The sequence below is a fragment of the Giraffa tippelskirchi genome, chromosome X, assembly GCF_054371585.1.
Source record: "Giraffa tippelskirchi isolate mGirTip1 chromosome X, T2T-mGirTip1v1.2.pri, whole genome shotgun sequence".
Taxonomy (NCBI): Eukaryota; Metazoa; Chordata; class Mammalia; order Artiodactyla; family Giraffidae; genus Giraffa; species Giraffa tippelskirchi.
Window position 1 is genome coordinate 143,497,239 of NC_137289.1, and position 17,559 is coordinate 143,514,797.

The 17,559-nt window shown below is 40.8% G+C and overlaps 1 protein-coding gene and 1 pseudogene across 7 annotated transcripts in view; one reads left to right on the forward strand and one right to left on the reverse strand.

The window, feature by feature from the left end:
* The window catches only part of OFD1 (OFD1 centriole and centriolar satellite protein), a 60,148-nt gene that overhangs the window by 34,389 nt on the left and 8,200 nt on the right, over positions 1-17,559 (reverse strand). For 6 of the 7 annotated variants that reach the window (XM_081566422.1, XM_081566418.1, XM_081566421.1 and 3 more), the window contains exons 3-8: positions 16,005-16,205; positions 13,489-13,557; positions 13,370-13,400; positions 5,715-5,822; positions 4,052-4,188; positions 3,549-3,722 (exon numbers count right to left, since the gene is read on the reverse strand). In XM_081566422.1, the coding sequence (XP_081422548.1) occupies positions 3,549-3,722; positions 4,052-4,188; positions 5,715-5,822; positions 13,370-13,400; positions 13,489-13,557; positions 16,005-16,205 (720 nt within the window). Of the gene's footprint in view, positions 1-3,548; positions 3,723-4,051; positions 4,189-5,714; positions 5,823-8,347; positions 8,406-13,369; positions 13,401-13,488; positions 13,558-16,004; positions 16,206-17,559 lie in introns of those variants that run through there. The other variant, XM_081566420.1, reaches the window with a different exon arrangement.
* On the forward strand, positions 89-209 carry LOC145537272 (U6 spliceosomal RNA; annotated as a pseudogene).

The window sequence follows — 17,559 nt, forward strand, 5'->3', positions numbered from 1 at the left end:
GAGTCAGACACAACCGAGTGACTGAACTGAACTGGATGGTATATTTGTCTTTCTGACTTCGTCACCTGTCTTCAAGATGACACTGTTAGTGTTTGCTTTGGCAGCACATATACTAAAAGTAGAATGATACAGAGAAGATTAGCATGGCCCCTGCATGCCATTAGCATGGCAAAGATGACAGGCAAAATCGTGCAGTGGCACATATTTTTCCTAGGATAGTGCTTTGCCATTATTAATGAACTGGGGGAAGAAGCTCAAGGCAGTGTTCCTCACCAGTAACACCAAGTGAGGTAAGTTGAAGATGACTGAAGAAAAGGCTGGCTGTTTAACAAAATAACTAAAACCATCAGTTACTGGTTTCAGCTGACAACAGAATGGTTTATTGCTGCCACTGTCCATGCCTACAGATAATTTATTTTGTATTTTTGAATAAAGACATTTGTACATTCTTAATAAATGAGCACAAGAGCCATGTACCAATATAATGCTTTCAACTTAAATCACTGAGGCATTTTTACTACAATGCTGTTAAAATCAGGATTTTAGTGTTTGCTATCACCAGATGAGAAGGTAAGAAGCAGCTTTTCTATGGAGACTAAGAATAACTGTGTACAGAGTAGAGAAATATCCAATTATGTGAAAACCTTTCTGTAATAAAAATTGTTTAAAGTTAAGAAAAATAGATGATAGTGTTAGTATAAACACAATCCAAGCCTCGCAAACACCTGTCCCTCCAACGTTTATTTTACAGCTTGTTGTTCAGTCACTACATCATGTCCAAAACTTTGCGAATCCCATGGACTGCAACACACCAGGCTTTACTGTCCTTTACTATCTCCCAGAGCTTGCTCAAACTCATGTCCATTGAATCAGTGATGACATCAAATCATCTCATCCTCTGTCTCGCCCCTTTCCTTCTGCCCTCAATCTTTCAGGGTCTTTTCCAATGAGTCAGCTCTTCACATCAGGTGGCCAAAGTATTGGAGTTTCAGCTTCAGCATCAGTCCTTCCAATGAATATTCAGGGTTGATTTCCTTTAAGAATAACTGGTTTGATCTCCTTGCTGTCCAGGGGACTCTCAAGAGTCTTCTCCAACACCACAATTCCAAAGCATCAATTCTTCAGCACTCAGTCTTCTTTATGGTCCAACTCTCACATCCATACATGACTACTGGAAAAACATAGCTTTGACCATAGGGACCTTTGTCAACAAAGTGATGTTTCTGCTTTTTAATATGCTGTCTAGGTTTGTCATAACTTTTCTTTCAAGGAGCAAGCGTCTTTTAATTTCGTGGCTGCAGTCACTGTCCAGTGACTTTGGAGCCCAAGAAAATAGTTTCTGTCACTTGCTTTCACTGTCCCCCCATCTATTTGCCATGAGGTGATAAGACCAGATGCCATGATCTTCGCTTTCTGAATGTTAAGTTTTAAGTCAGCTTTTTCACTCCCCTCTGTCACTTTCATCAACAGGCTCTTTAGTTCCTCTTCACTTTCTGCCATAAGGGTGGTGTCATCTGCATATCTGAGGTTATTGATATTTCTTCCAGCAATCTTGATTCCAGCTTGTGATTCATCTAGTCCAACATTTCACATGATGTACTTTGCACAGAAGCTAAATAAGCAGGGTGACAATATATAGCCTTGTTGTACTCCTTTCCCAATTTGCAACCAGTCTGTGGTTCCATGTCCAATTCTAACTGTTGCTTCTTGATCTGCATACAGGTTTCTCAGGAGGCAGGTAAGGTGGTCTGGTATTCTCATTTCTTGAAGAATCTTCCACAGTTTGTTGTGATACACACAGTCAAAGGCTTCAGCATAGTCAGTGAAGCAGAAATAGATGTTTTTCTTGAATTCCTTTGCTTTTCCTATGATCCAATGGATGTTGACAATTTGATCTCTGGTTGCTCTGCCTTTTCTAAATCCAGCTTGTACATCTGAAAGTTCTCAGTTCATGTTCTGCTGAAGCCTAGCTTGAAGGATTTTGAGCATTAACTTGCTAGCATGTGAAAAGAGCACAATTGTATGGTAGTTTAAATGTTCTTTGGCACTGCCTTTCTTTGTGACTTGAATGAAACTGACCTCCTCTAGCCCTGCGGCCATTGCTGAGTTTTCCAGATTTGCTGGCATATTGAGTGCAGTATTTTAACAGCATCATCTTTTAGGATTTGAAATAGCTCAGCTGGAATTCCATCACTTCCACCAGCTTTGTTTGTAGTAATGCTTCATAAGTCCCACTTGACTTCACACTCCAGGATGTCTGGCTCTAGGTGAGTGATCACACTATCATGGGTATTCAGGTCATTAACACCTTTTTTGTACAGTTCTTCTGTGTATTCTTGCCACCTCTTCTGCTTCTGTTAGGTCCTTGCTATTTCTGTCCTTACTGTGCCCATCTCTGCATGAAATGTTCCCTTAGTATCTCCAACTTTCTTTAAGAGATCTCTAGTCTTTCCCATTCTAAGCGAGCCCAATTCTCAGAACTGCTTATACAAAACTTGTAGAGGGGGTGCAATTACCATTCAACAACTGGGTCTTTTTGAGAAGCTCCAAGCAAGGATGGACGCTGGGAGGAAGCCTCTTACTTTCAACACCACTTCCTGACAGAAGCCCCAGCTGTCCACAGGAAGCAGGGCCCCAGATCCAGTCTGGTCTAAGACACAACCTTAACAAAGGAATCTGCTTTTTCTAAAGCAATGGATCCAATCTCTCCCCACACCCACTCCTGCCACTGGGCAACCTCTCTACCTCCCATCCAGCCACCATTCTGGTGGACAGGATCAAACGGCCACATGGCAGCCCTGGATGCCGCCACCACGGGGACCTCACCTCTGTTCCCATGGCAGCACGTTGCATTTTGTTTCCATTCTTGACCTCAAACCCCTACCTGCAACTCTGTCCTCTTGACCCATCTTCTTCCGCCCATCAGAATCCCCAGACCTGCTTCTCAGTGTCTTTCAGGCAGCTATGTCACCGTCCCTGTTACTTTATATTAGCAGCCACCTGCCATCTTGAGCTCCCTTCCCCACCCTGCCCAACCCCAGTGTCTTCCAAGAAATGGGCTGCCTTTCTGAAGCCAAGGAGATTCAGCTCTCTCAAGCTCATCTCCCTGAGCAACTCCATCCCTCCAAGCCTTGCCCACACCACACACCCTCCTGAGAGCCACACTGGCACTATCACCTGGAAGCCCTGGACTTGGTCTACTGCCGGTCCAGGCTGCCCACCCCAGCTGAGCCCTTGACACAGCTCAGCAACCCTGTCTGCTTTCCAGGGCTTCGTTTCCTTTAGTGACAGCAGCTACTTCACACCTCTGATCCTCTCCTCCCTGCTGTTTGCCAAACCTCTCAGCTGCTGTTTCTTTGGTGCAAGTTCCTCCCACTCCCAGTGTGGACCAGCCCGTTTGCAGTCCATTCCCTCCAGCCATCTCAGAGGAAGGATGACTGCACATCCTGTCCAAGTCCTGTGCTTTCCCTTGTGCTCTTGACCCCAGGCCCTACTCAAGAGATAGCCCGGAAATGCCCCCCCCCCAGCAAATAATTTAAGAATATTACCTCCTGGTGCTTTTGAATTCTCTCAAGGGTTATCTTGTTCTGAGACATCAGGGCTTCAGATTTTGCTTGACAAGTTCTCTCAAATTCGTTCCGGAACTCAGCAATCTCCTTCTCATACTTCCTTTTCTCTTCCATTTTAATTTTCACTATTTCAGTATCTTTAAAGTATTTCAACTGCCAATTGATGACAAAAAATTGTAAATACCAATAACTATGGTACAGAAACAGTAACAAATTCTCTCTTCACTGTTAGCTTTAACATTAACGCTAACTAAATATATTTAGTTTAATTCATCTTCATGTTTTATGTCATTCACTACACTTACAGGGTGTATTCAAAAGTCATAAAGAACTGACATAATCTGGCAAGAGAAATAGTACGCACAACAGTAGAGTATCATATTCATTAGTAAAGATTGTAGTGATTTCCCCATATACCGAAGGTGAAGACATTAAAAGACGAGCAAAAACATCACTCTTAATGATAACAAGATAAATCTTACCTTCTGACTCATTTCTGCCTGTAGTTGCTGTTCTATTTCCCTCTTATATTCGTTTAACTTGATTTCTAAGGATTCTAACTTTGGCTGTTGAGGGCAAGCACCTGCAAACTCATTGTCAATAAGCTGAAGCTTCTCCGCTACCAAAAAATAACACAGAAAACGAGGTTAGAGAGACACGGGCAGGTGAGCAAACGGCCAGAGCTCTGTTCAAACACAGCGTAAAGTTAGGAGAAAGTGTTAAGGATGTCTGCCATTTACTTATTAATACAAATGTATCCAAAAAGTGAGAGAGCTTAATGGACAGACAGGTAAGTGATTAAGCAAGTATAACAAATTTCATGGCAGACTCGAGGTGTATAAGTGTTCGCCATAAAGCTTTCAACTGTTCTGAAAGTTTGAGAATCCTATCTAAAATATAAAATATCAGGGGAAAAGAAAACAACAAGTATACTTTGAGTCAGAAAACAGTGGCATCCCTTTCTAGTGTCTACGTGCCAGAGGAGAGGGCTCTTTCACTGCACTTTGGTTAGAGCTGACTCACACTTTCAAAACACTGACCCTAAGAGGAATCAAAGACCACGTGTTTCACCTCCTCCACTTCACAGAGGAGGAAACTGATGCCCATTCAGTTGAAGGGGCTTCCAGAGGGCTATAGAGCTACATAATGGCAACAATGGGGCTAAGGCCAGGTCTATGATTGTTTCACATTCCAGCAGTCTTTTCAGGAGACCCCCAGCCCTCAAACCAACTGTGGATTTGAAACCAACCACGAAGTACACTGCAAACCTGGCCCTCTCATACAGTCTTAATCATGTGTGACACCAGTATCACCAAAAAGCAGGCAGAGGAAAAAATGGCTGGCAGAAGCAGACTAAAATATGTGTGCTCATTCTTGTCTGACTCATGGACTGGGGCATGCCAAGTTCCTCTGTCCATGGGGCTTCTCCAGACAAGAATGCTGGAGTGGGTTGCCATTCCCTTCTTCAGGGGATCTTCCCAACCCAGGGATTGAACCCTGGTCTTCTGTACTGCAGGACGATTCTTGACCGCTTGAGTCATCAGAGAGTAAAATATTGGCAGTGATGTCTCTGATTGGCAAAATGTTAGGTATGGTTTTCCATTTATTTTTCTGTATTCTACAGAAGCCTGTACAGTAGAAAAGGCTCCGGGTCATGGACCAGAAAACTTGGACTCTGGTATCAGTTCTGACCCAGACAGGGCGTTGCCTAGCTGTTCTTCCTCAAGTGATCTTAGTTTTGTCAACTGTAAAATGAAAGGACGGCCCACTGACTTCTCTAGTTCCCTGCAATGCAAGAAGTCTGAGATCTTCACACTTTAGCGGCTCTAACATAAAGTCAGATGAGACACAGGGAAGAACCTCCCAGTCAAGAGAGCTTCAACCCAACAAATAAGGAGGTGAGCCTCTGGATCCCCGTGAGATGTGGAAAGCATAGCCCTGGTGGTCATGAAGGAAGGAGCAGCCCTGCAGAGCCGTTCCTGGTCCTCCTGAGAAAAAATGAGCAACGATTCCAGAAAACATGCTACCAGCAGCCTGCATCCCTCTTAGTGAAGCAATAAAAACATAATACAGTACATCAGGCCATCGCCTTCACTGAAAAAAGAAAATGGAAGAAGTGTAATTATGAAAGAGGATCACAATTACCAAGAGAGTCTTTGACAGGCAATGTTGAACTTGTCTGAGTTTCCATATTGCAACTTTCTTTTTTCTGATGATATTCTGCCAATTCTTTCAGAAACTGTATAAGAAAACCTGAAAGACACAATGTATACAGTTTTGTTTCACAACTTTCTTTCATTCAACCATTGCTCAATCACTGTTTATGCAATCTTGGTTTTATAACATTATCTTTTTCACATCATGTATCTTTTAAGAATAATTTCTGAGGAAAGGCCTTTCCAAGTATGACACCAAACATGAAATTTAAGAACTAACAAAGTCAAAAGACAAATGATACACTGGAAACAAGTATTTGCCATAATATGGAGAAAGGACTAATTTTCATAGTATAAAGAGCTTTTAAAAATCAGTAAGAAAACAGAAAAATAAGGCAAGACATGGACAAAGTTTACAGAAAAAATTTTCAGTGTTAAATAAACATGAATAAAAATAAATGCAAATTAATACTACAAAAGAAAGATTATATTTTCCCAATACACATATTATCAAAGTTTTAATCTTCAGCACTCTAAGTGTTGGCAAGGGAGCAGGGAAGCAGGCGTGCTCTTTCACTTGGGAGGGAAATTGGTCCGTGTTTATGGATATTCCAAATCCAAGTGCCCTTTAACCCAGGCATTTTACCTCTCTGAATTTATAGAGCTACACTTTCTCAAAAGGGTATAGCGCTACACACCACATGCTTCTAATGGCAAACACCAAACAATAAAATCTTCATCAACATGGGGATAATTAAATACATTCTTTAAACATAATTAGTCTAAGTACACTGATAAAAATATATTGCTGGATAAAGGAAGCAAATTGCACAACAGTATAATATGATCCCATTTATGAACATATGTGGTTTAATTACATATAGACTTTGACCCCCATAAACTAAACGCTGGTAGAATACGCAAGACACTCTTCATTCTAGTTATCAACAGAAAGTGAAATTAGAGAATATGAACAGAAGTTTCTATTTTTCTTTTACTTTATACCTTTCTGAATAGCTTGAAACTTTCTTTTTCTTTTTGGCTGTGCCATGTAGCTTGTAGGATCTTAGGTTCCTAACCAGAGATCGAACCCAGGTCCCCAGCAATGGAAGGACGGAGCCTAACCGATGGACCACCAAGGAATTCCCTGAAACTTGTTTTTGGGTTTTTTTTTTTTTTAAGTCATGAATATAAATTTTATAAGTTTTCACTTTCTTAGAACAGGTGAGTGGATTTTTGCATCAGCCAAGGGCCTTTTTTTCTTTACTACTGAAGATATTACAATATACTACATCTTTTTAACTGTGGTTGATTGACAATGTTACTTTCCTCTGTACAGCAAAGTGATTCAGTTTTATATATATACACTTTTTAAAGAATATTCTTTTCCATTGTGATTTATCATAGGATGCTGAATATGGTTCTCTGTGTTCTACAGCAGGACCTTGTTGTTTATCCACTCCGTATGTAAAGCTTACGTCCGCTAACCCCAACCTCCTCCCCCTTGGCAATCACAAGTCTGTTCTCTAGGTCTGTGAGGCTGTTTCTGTTTCATAGATAGGTTCAATTGTGACATATTTTAGATTCCACATAAGTGATGTCACACAATGTATTGTTTTTTACTTCTCCCACTGGACTTTTCTTTCATATTCAGTGCCTTGTAACTCTTCTCTCTCACCCGCCCTCTTCTCCTGACCATTTCCTGTGAGCCTGTTCTCACCTCATCCCCCGCCTGTCACGCTGGGGCCAGATCTTGGCCCTCTCAATGGAAAAAAGGCAACATTTGGCAGAAACCTTTAAGATCCTGCAGCAAGGTCATCTCCAGACATGAGTTCTTCCATCTCAGCATTTCTAACACTGTCAGTTCTGCAGGGCTTTCCACAGGCCCCTAGCCCCCTACTTAGTTCCACTTCCCCCCTCCCTCCTCCACAACCCCCCCGAGAAGGATACGGCTAATCTCCTCCTCTATCTCCTCATTTCTTTATATAAGTATGAATCCCCTACTTTATACTTGGGTAATTATAATTCATAGCTAATTCTGTAACTCATATATATAACCCAATCTTTTATTTTGTTGCTCCAACTGTGCTAGCTTTCACCGCTGGGAGCACTTGCATCGTGAGGTTTTTTCTTAAGTTCTTCCTTAGGCTATGGCACTGTAGGGTCTCCAGGCTCATTATCTTGGCTAGTCTCTGCTCCATTCCGGGAAGCAACTACTGCTCCAAGGAGCCCTGGTTCCGATTATTATGGAATGGTTTTAGAAACTGAATCTTAGCACTGCAAACTGGGCTTGAGGTGTGCTCATTGTGACTGCGGAGTCACTGCTTCTAGCCCCTCAGCCTGCAGAGTAAGGAAATATGAACGTACACTAACCTATGTATACATACTTATTGATAAATATCTCTATGTCTCATCTGTATCTATGTTAAGCTAAACACGAGTTCATACAGATGTCTCCAATGACACCATTACCATATGAATCTTAGCCTCCTCCTGTTTATCTCTAAGTTCCCACCTGGCTCCCACCATCTACTATTCCCTTACTTTATGGTTCAACTCCAGCCCACACGTATAACGGTGTCAAAATTGTCAACCAGCACCCCCATGAGAAGTAACTCTCACCTTGACTACAGAGCCTATGTATAGTTTCTTCTGCCTTCAGTTGCAATCTTCATCCCTCTCTAGAGTTAGACAGGTAGGCATATTTTTCCCCACCCCTTCAGTGAGGTTACTATAGTTACATTGTTTTGTCACAATCAGCATTTAATCCTGAGATCACCTGACCTCATACACTTGCATACATGAAGGCTCACTCTTTGTAAAGCTCTATAGGATTTGATAAATGTCTAGTGCCATGTGTTCTACCATTACAGTAATTTAAGAACACTTTCACCACCCTAAAAAACATCCTATGCTTCCCCTCTTCAACCTGCTACCCCGTCCCTCCACATCCCTAGCAACCACCTAGCAACAAGGTGGTCAGGTGTGCTGACCACCTCTATAGCTTTGCCTTTCCCAGGATGTCACATATATGGAATCATAGACCATGTAGCCTTTTCAGAGAGGTTTCTTACATTAACAACACAGAGTTGTGATTCATTTCTCTCTCTGCATGGCTTGATAGCTCATTCCTTTTAGCTGAATAGTATTTCCCTGTTGGAATGTACCACAGCCTGTTTATCCATTCACCCACCAAAAGACATCTTGTTTGTTCCCAATTTCTGGCAACCATAAATAAAGTTGCTGTAAACATTCACATACAGTTAAAGTCACTTGGGTAAATACCTAGGACAATGACTGGTGGATCATCCAGTAAGACTATGTTTAGTTTTACCACCAAACTATTCCCCCCCAGCAAGCGGCTTTACCATTTTGTATTTCCACCAGGAATGAGTGAGAGCATATGTTACTTCACATCCTTCCAGCATTTAGTGTCATAGGTGAGCTGGATCTTAGCTATTCCAATAGGTGGGAAGTGTTATCTCATTTCTATTGTAATTTCCATGTCTAATAACAAATAACATGAAGCATCTTTTGATATGCTTACTTGCCATCTGCATATCTTCTTTGGAGAGCTACCTGTTCAGACCCTTTGCTCATTTTTCAACTGACTTGTGTCTTTATTGTTGAGTTTTCAGAGTTCTTTGTATATTTTAGACACATGTCCTTTATTGGATGTCTTTTGCCAATACCCTCCCCACGACTGGAATTTGTCTTTTCACTCATAGAAAGGCGTTTTTAAATTTTAACAAAATCTAACTAGTCTATTTTTTCCTTTCATTTAATCATGCTTTTGATGTTTATATCTCATCACCAAAGCCCAGGTCACAAAGATTTTCTCTTAATGTTTTCTTCCAGAAGTTACATAGTTTTGTGTTTTACATTTAGACATATGATTCATTTTCAGTTAATTTTTGTGTAAGGTCTGTGTCCAAGTTCATTTTTGTGCATATGCATGTCCAATTGCTCCAGCATCACTTGTTGAAAAGTCTAAGTTTCCTCCACTAGATTGCTTTTTCCTTTGTCAAAAACTAGTTGACTATCTTTGTATAGACCTATTTTGGGGTTCTCTATTCTGTCCCACTGATCTATTCTTTAGTCAATCACAGGTAAGGATTTTAACTTCCAAAAAGAAGAGCCAGTGTCCAAATTCTCCACCCAGCTATTTTCTGGGTACCACTTATCTCTGAAAGGAAAAAATAGGTGTGGGAAGGATGTGTGAGTAGAATCTAGGGGAAAGTACCAAAACCATCCAACAGATCAGCATCCTCAAAGTATAAATACAGTCAGATAAGACCAAAGATCTCTGTCAGGAAATACACAACAGTCAAGTACAAAACATCTTCCTACATGTTTTTTGATGGCCTCAATTTCTTGATGCTGAAGCTCCAGTACTTTGGCCGCCCAATGTGAAGAGCCAACTCACTGGAAAAGACCCTGGTGCTGGGAAAGATTGAAAGCAAAAGGAGAAGGGAGCGACAGAGGATGAGATGGTTGGATGGCATCACTGATTCAATGGACATGAATCTGAGCCAACTTTGGGAGACAGAGGACAGGGGAGCCTGGCATGTTGTAGTCCATGGGGTCTCAAAGCACTGGCCACAACTTAGTGACTGAACAATAACAACAATTTCTTAATTGGAAGTCACCAATTTTAAATCATTTCATTGTAACAGTAGCTGTTTTACTGTCAGCCAAGAGTTTTATCCAAATTATGCCACTAGGATACATGACGCGTCTGCAACTGTTTTTCTTACTTTCAGGGATTTTACTAGGAGGCTGGGTGAAGCTGGTATGAGATGTTGACCAGACGTCTTTCTGAACTAGAAAGATTCAAAGAGCGAGTTTAAAAGCAAAAAGCTATTTTTAATAATATACATACCTAGAAATAAGTGGATTATTTAAAAACCCTTTAGAGCCCCTAATTCCTTCCTGAAATAGTTACACTACAGACAGCAGTTATTTACTTAGACCTGTGCTGTCCAATGTGACAGCCAGTAGCCAAAGATCGTGTAGCTATTTAAATTATAATCTCAGTTCCTCACACCAACCACATTTAAAGTGCTCAATAACCCCACGTGGCTAGTGGCTACCATATCAGAAAACACAGATTCAGACATTTCCATCATCACACAGTTACACTAGACACCACTGCCTTAGAATCTACAACCTCGGATCACCTATCATCTTCAGCTTCAGTAAGGATGAGCTACTCTGCAGGTGGTCTAGAGTATCTCGTGATCCAAATATTATATACAGCATGGATAAGCAACAAGATCCTACTGTACAGCACAGGGAACTATGTTCAATATCCTATGGTACTGGATATGTGGGAAAGAATATGAAAAAGAATGTATATATATGTATAACTGAATCACTTTTCTATACAGCTGAAATCAATGCAACACTGTAAGTCAACTATACTCCAATAATACAATGAAGTGAAGTGAAGTGAAAGTCACTCAGTTGTGTCTGACTCTTTGCGACCCCATGGACTATAGAGTCCATGGAATTCTCCAGGCCAGAATATGGGAGTGGGTAGCCTTTCCCTTCTCCAGGGGATCTTCCCAACTCAGGTCTCCCACATTGCAGGCGGATTCTTCACCAGCTGAGCCACAAGGAAAGCCCAACAATACAATAAAACAAAAATAGAATGTCGTGTGACTCACTTATCCTCTGCTAACATTACGCCTAGGAGGCCAGGCAGTTAAGTGACAGACGAACGACTGGCAAAAAGTAGGTACTCAAGTGTTTGCCGAATGGTAATTAATGAATGTCCCAATGAGGATGGTAGCAATGTTGGCCACAGACAAAATCCAGGAGCACACCAACATGAAAGGGCCATTACATCACGTCACAGTTTTTGAAAAGCTCTAAATGACAGCTATGCCACACAGGCAGGTTACTGGCTTACATTCATACTACCAAGTCCATCAAGTCTAGCCGGTGGCCTGGCACCCACAGCAGCTTTTAAGGGAGAAAGAACCTCAGCTTCCCTTCTTCTGTGCAGGCAAAAATCCACCTCTTTCACCTCTCCACTCCCTGGCAGCCTCCTCAGCTTTTACACAGAAGAGGGCACCACATTTCACTCCTGGCACCACTGCTCACCCGGAGTGTGGGGGTTTCTCCCCACACCAAGCCATACTCTTATGAGGCCAGCTTGGTGTCCTACAATTTAACTCAATTCTGACACTGTCTACCTGGAGCTAGGAACTGATCCCACAGGTGAAGGGCCTCATTCCCACAACACTGATCCCCCACCTCTCACAGATATATTAACACATCCTTCAGATGCCAGCCCCAAGCCCAGGTTGTCACCTGCGCTTCTGAGCAATGGCTATGGATAGATGTCATCCTCCTCCTTGGGCTTGATGAATGTGTCAGAGAGCTCACAGAACTCAGTGAAGCGCTTAGACTTGGCAGTTTATTAAAGGACATGATAAAGGATACAGATGAACAGCTGACTGGAAGAACTGCACAGGAGCTGAGCAGGAGCCTGGAGTTCCATGCCTTCTCCCGGGATGCCACCCCCCCAGCACTTCCACCTGTTCACTGACCTGGAAGCTCTCTGAACCCCGTACTTTCAGGATTTATGAAGACTTCATCACATATGCGTGACTGATTATTAACACCATTTTTAGTCCTTCTCCCTTCAACAGAATAGGGGGCAGGGCTGAAAACCCCAAGCTTCTAATCATGGCTTGGTCTTTCTGATGACCAGCCCCCACCCAGGAGCACACCCAGTGCTGCTCATTCAAACAAGAGATACTCAGAAATTACAAGGGTTTCTGGAGCCCTGTGTCAGGAACTGAGGTCAAAGACCAACACCAGAACAAGAGCTACTCCGTGTGTTCGTAGGAAATTACATGGGTTTGGGGAGTTGTGTGCTGGGACTTGGGGGTAGAGATCAATATATATTTTTTCTATTATCTCAGAGTAGTTAGGTTTCCCAGGTGGCGCTAGTGGTAAAGAACCCACCTGCCAATGCAGGAGACTTAAGAGATGAGGGTTCAATCCCTGGGTCAGGAAGTTACCCTAGAGAAGGAAATGGCAACCCCCACTCCAGTACTCTTGCCCAGAAAAACCCATGGACACAGGAGCTAGAGGGCTACAGTCCATAGGGTCGCAAAGAGTTAGACATGACTGAAGTGACAGCATCAGATCTATATAAACACTTGATTACAAAAATGACATACAACATACAGTTTGTTCTTCCAGCAAATACGAACACAATACTCGATATACTGTACTTGGGGGATATCCAGGATACAAAGACAGATGCCTAAACATTGTTCTCTTTGTTTTGGAAATGTTTCATGCAGTGGATATCTTTAAGAAAAACTAGCTTTCAACCTGTTTGTAGGGCTTTTGATGCTATCTCTAGCTTTCTTATTTGAGTAAGAGCTATCTTAAAAGGTTGAAAATTGGGGGAAAAGGATCCACATTTGTCAAAACAGATGAATGGTTCTATTTTAAAATGAACTGCCAGCAAGGAAAAGCCAATGATTCAATTTAAATTACCTATTTAAATGATTCAATTTAAATTCCCTATTCTTCCACCTAAAAATTATTAGCTTCATATTTTTATACAAAAAAACACATAACAAAAATGTTCCAATTCTCTACAAAGATGAAGTCTCCTACCTTTTTGGTTTTCTTTATCAAATCCTGAAATCTGTTAAAAGAACACAGTTTACTTTTATTCAACTACTCAGTTACTATTAACAAACCAAAGCAGATTATTAAAAACTAAACAATCCTACCAGTGATTTGTAGAGCCTGGATTCAGGACTGATTTTAAAAAGATGCAATAGATTCTGCATAGTAAATACCTTAAAAAAGAAAAAGCACACATATTTTAACATCAATGATTAAGTGATGATTTAGGATGTTTCTGAATATAAGACTAAAAATCATGGTTCAGACTAAATAAGATTATAAATACATGCTAATAACGTAAAATGTAAGCTTTCTCATACTGTTAAATAAATTACACTAAACTTTGAGGTCAAAAGGATAAAGTTTCTCTTGATCATGTAATTAACCTCCAAATAATTCACATCAAAGATGATATACCTGGGGCTTCCCTGGTGACTCAGTGGTGAAGAATCTGCTTGCCAATACAGGAGACACGAGTTTGATCCCTGGTCTGGGAAGATCCCAAATGCCAAGGAGCAGGTAAGCCTCTGAACCGCAACTACTGAGCCAGTGCTCTACAGCTCATGGGCTACAACTACTGAAGCCCACAGGCCAGAGAGCCCGTACTCCACAAGAGAAGCCCCAGCAGTGAGAAGCCTCATGCTAAAACAAAAAGTAGCCCCGCTTGCCACAACTAGGGAAAAGCACATACAGCAACAAAAAACCCAGCACAGTCTAAAATAAATTCAAATTTTTTTTTAAATATCTTTAAAAGAATGACATGTTTGACAGAAATAACAGAAATGGTTAATGGCTTCCAGCTGACACTCAAATATTTGAGTTCACCAATGAACATGTGAGCGTATTCCAGGGTCTCTCAATGGCAATGAAGTTTTAAAATTACTATTGCTTCAAAATAGAAATAAACTAAGTTTTTACTCTCTTTGAAACTATGAATGTTTAAAGCTATTTTAGATATACCTGTGGTCAAACCTTTTGAGTGATTTTTTTTAATTTTATTTATTCTGGTTGCACTGGGTCTTCGTTGCTGTGCATGGCCTTTCTTTAGTTGTGGCCAGTGGGGGCTACTCTTCACTGCAGTGTGCAGGCTTCTCATTGCAGTGGCTTCTCTTATTACAGAGCATAAGCTCTAGGGCTTGGGGGCTTATTTGCTCTGCAGCAAGTGGGATCTTCCCAGGGCAGGGAATTGAACCCGTATCCCCTGCATTGGCAGGCAGATTCTTAGCCACTCCACCATCAGGGAAGTCCCTTGAGTAAAGATTTTTAACATGCATTTCCACTATCATGTGTATTGTTTATTATGTCTACCCTGAGGACACTGATATAATCTTCAGTTGGTTTTCCTTTAAAGAAAATATTTTATAGTACAGAAACCTTTAAGTGTGTGAACTACATCAGTGCTATAACAATGTGATTGACTATTATTCGTTCAAGTGGCAAAATTGTGAAACAGGAGATACATAGATGGAAGGATCAAAAAAGAATTCCTAAGACTGATAAAATTTGGTTGTTTAAATACACTGTATCTATTCATTATTTATTTACTTAAGTATTTATTTATTTATTTGGCTGTGCTGGGTCTTAGCTGTGGTACGTGAGATCTAGTTCCCTGACCAAGGATTGAACCCAGAATCCCTGCACTGGGAGTGTGGAGTCTTAGGCACTGAGCCACCAGGGAAGTCCCTATAAAGGATATTTAAATTTTAAGTTTTTCCAATAACAACACTGTTCTTCTCTTACAACTTCTGAGTATCCCACTTTTGGGCAGTTATGGCACGATAAACAGCAAAAACACAGGGACAACCCCAAGAGTGAACCCTGATGTAAACTACAGACTTCAGGTGATAATGAAGTGCCAGTGTAGGTTCACTGAATGTAAAAATGGACAGAGTAGAAAACGCTGGGGTTGGGGGGAGGCCATGCTTGTGTGGGGTCAGGAAGCAGGGAGCAGATGGGCCATCTCCCTTTCTGTTCATTTTTGCTGTGAACCTAAACTGCTATAAAAAATTAAGTCTATTAAAAAAAACCCAGAAAGTTTGCTATATCTACCTTTAAAATAACAAAGTGTAACTACTATGTTCAATGGTTGGTGGAGAGAGAGTTAAAATAATTAGGAAAAGCTGTTTCGCTATTTAAGAACTCCATGGGTTTTTAAAAGTTACTTATTCTTCTCTTACTTAATCACAAACAGGACAAGTATCTGAAGAGACTGTAGCAGAGTCAAGAAAGTACATTGTAGATGTAGATTAATGCCCTGGTTGCCACTTACAAATCATGTCAGTTTGAGTAAATCATCTCACCTCTCCAGAGGCTGGATCCTCACCTCTAATCCATCTACTATTTGCTAGTCTCACAACAGATGTTCAACATAAATAGCAGTTTAGAGTCTCAGACTACATGGAGTGTCAGGTCAATTCTAGCTCCAAAACATCACCATTTTATAAAGACAAACCAAGCTGCCAAGGAACTGGTAACAATGTTACATTTTATACTCCTTTGTCACATTATTAACAAATACATGATGTAATTTCAGAGACAAAAAAGAAACAGACCCAGCTATCCAGGGAGCACTTAGCTATTATCTGAGGAAGAAGCTACTACAGAAAAGCAAAGATGTTACCTTTTCTTTTGCCAAACCACTTTCCGGAAAGAAGACAGAAAGCGAATACTCATAGCCACATCTCTGTAAGTGATCCGCCACTAGAGAGTTGGAAGCTCCTATTAAGAGGGAGCTCTCGTCCACTGAGATGGATGGGGACTGCATTTTACCATTTAGAACAGGGTGCATCAGTTCGTGAATTAGTTGGTTTCTGAGTTGCGTCTAGAACAAATACAAAAATGAAACAAAAGAGAAAACAATTTCAGCAGGACTTTTTTCCACTGGAGGTACACAGATTTGTCACATGAATTAGAATCCTTCCTTTTATTTCCAGAATGGTTCAAGATTCATGGCCACAAGTTAGGAACCTTCTCCTCCACACTCTGTCTTACCCTGTGAGACAAACAGCCCAGTGGGTTCTGGAAAGAGCAGCTTGACTTGGGGTGAGCCACAACGTGGTGAGACTCACTTCACTTTCCAGTTCAGGAACTTTTCACTGGGGTTTCAAATATAGGAGAAAACTCGGCTACTCCCTCACTTCTCTGCAGATTATTGGAGGAGATGAAAATATCTGGTTAAATATGTTAAAGTATATTAATCAAAGTTAAATAAGGTTCCCAAAAGGGAAATAATATATCCAAGAGAGAAATCAGTAAACCCAAAAACACTTATTAAGATTCACTTTCATGTGGACTATTTGTAATTCTAGACACTGTAAAACGTAATAATTTTCCTCTATCTTACAAAGGAGAAAATTAAGGTTCAAGGTGGCTAATTTTCTCAAGGTTATAACATGAGCATCATCATTCATTTGGGTTTTAAGAAAATCCCCTAAGTTATTTGAACTAATGGATATTTATTTTAACTATTTTGCACATAATCTGGAAACATACAATTGGGCCAAGTTTAAGAGTAAACTGCCTAGATTCATGGCAGTTCAGCAGTAGATAACATCTAAGAAATTGTTATTAATAGAATACAAACAAGAAACAAAGGGAGATCTTGTTACATCTCTTTCTTCCATCCTTTAGCTAAAGAGTAGAAAGTATATACTTAATAGCAGAGAACAGAATTTATTATATGTATATCTAAAATCCTATAGTAAACAACACTTTCACACTAAAGAATATACATGCTTTACCTCATCTGATGCAGTTAAGTAACTGAAGAGAGAAAACTATAGCCTTCCCCATCAGTAAAATGTATGGTTTAATTTAATTTGAAACACAGGGAAGAAGAAATATATTCAGATCCAGCTTAATTAAAAGGATTTAAAGTGTCTAGCTGATTCATTGGAAAAGACCCTGGTGCTGGGAAAGATTGAGGGCAGGAGAAGAAGGGGACGACAGAGGATGAGATGGTTGGATGGATGGCATCACCGACTCAATGGATATGGGTTTGGGTGGACTCCGGGAGTTGGTGATGGACAGGGAGGCCTGGCGTGCTGAGGTTCACGGGGTTGCAAAGAGTCGGATACAACTGAGCGACTGAACTGAACTGAAAGTGTCTTGCAAACAAGTACTGAAATGGGTAAGAATTAAATTAGGGATATAAGTAGGGTTAAAAGAAAAGAAGA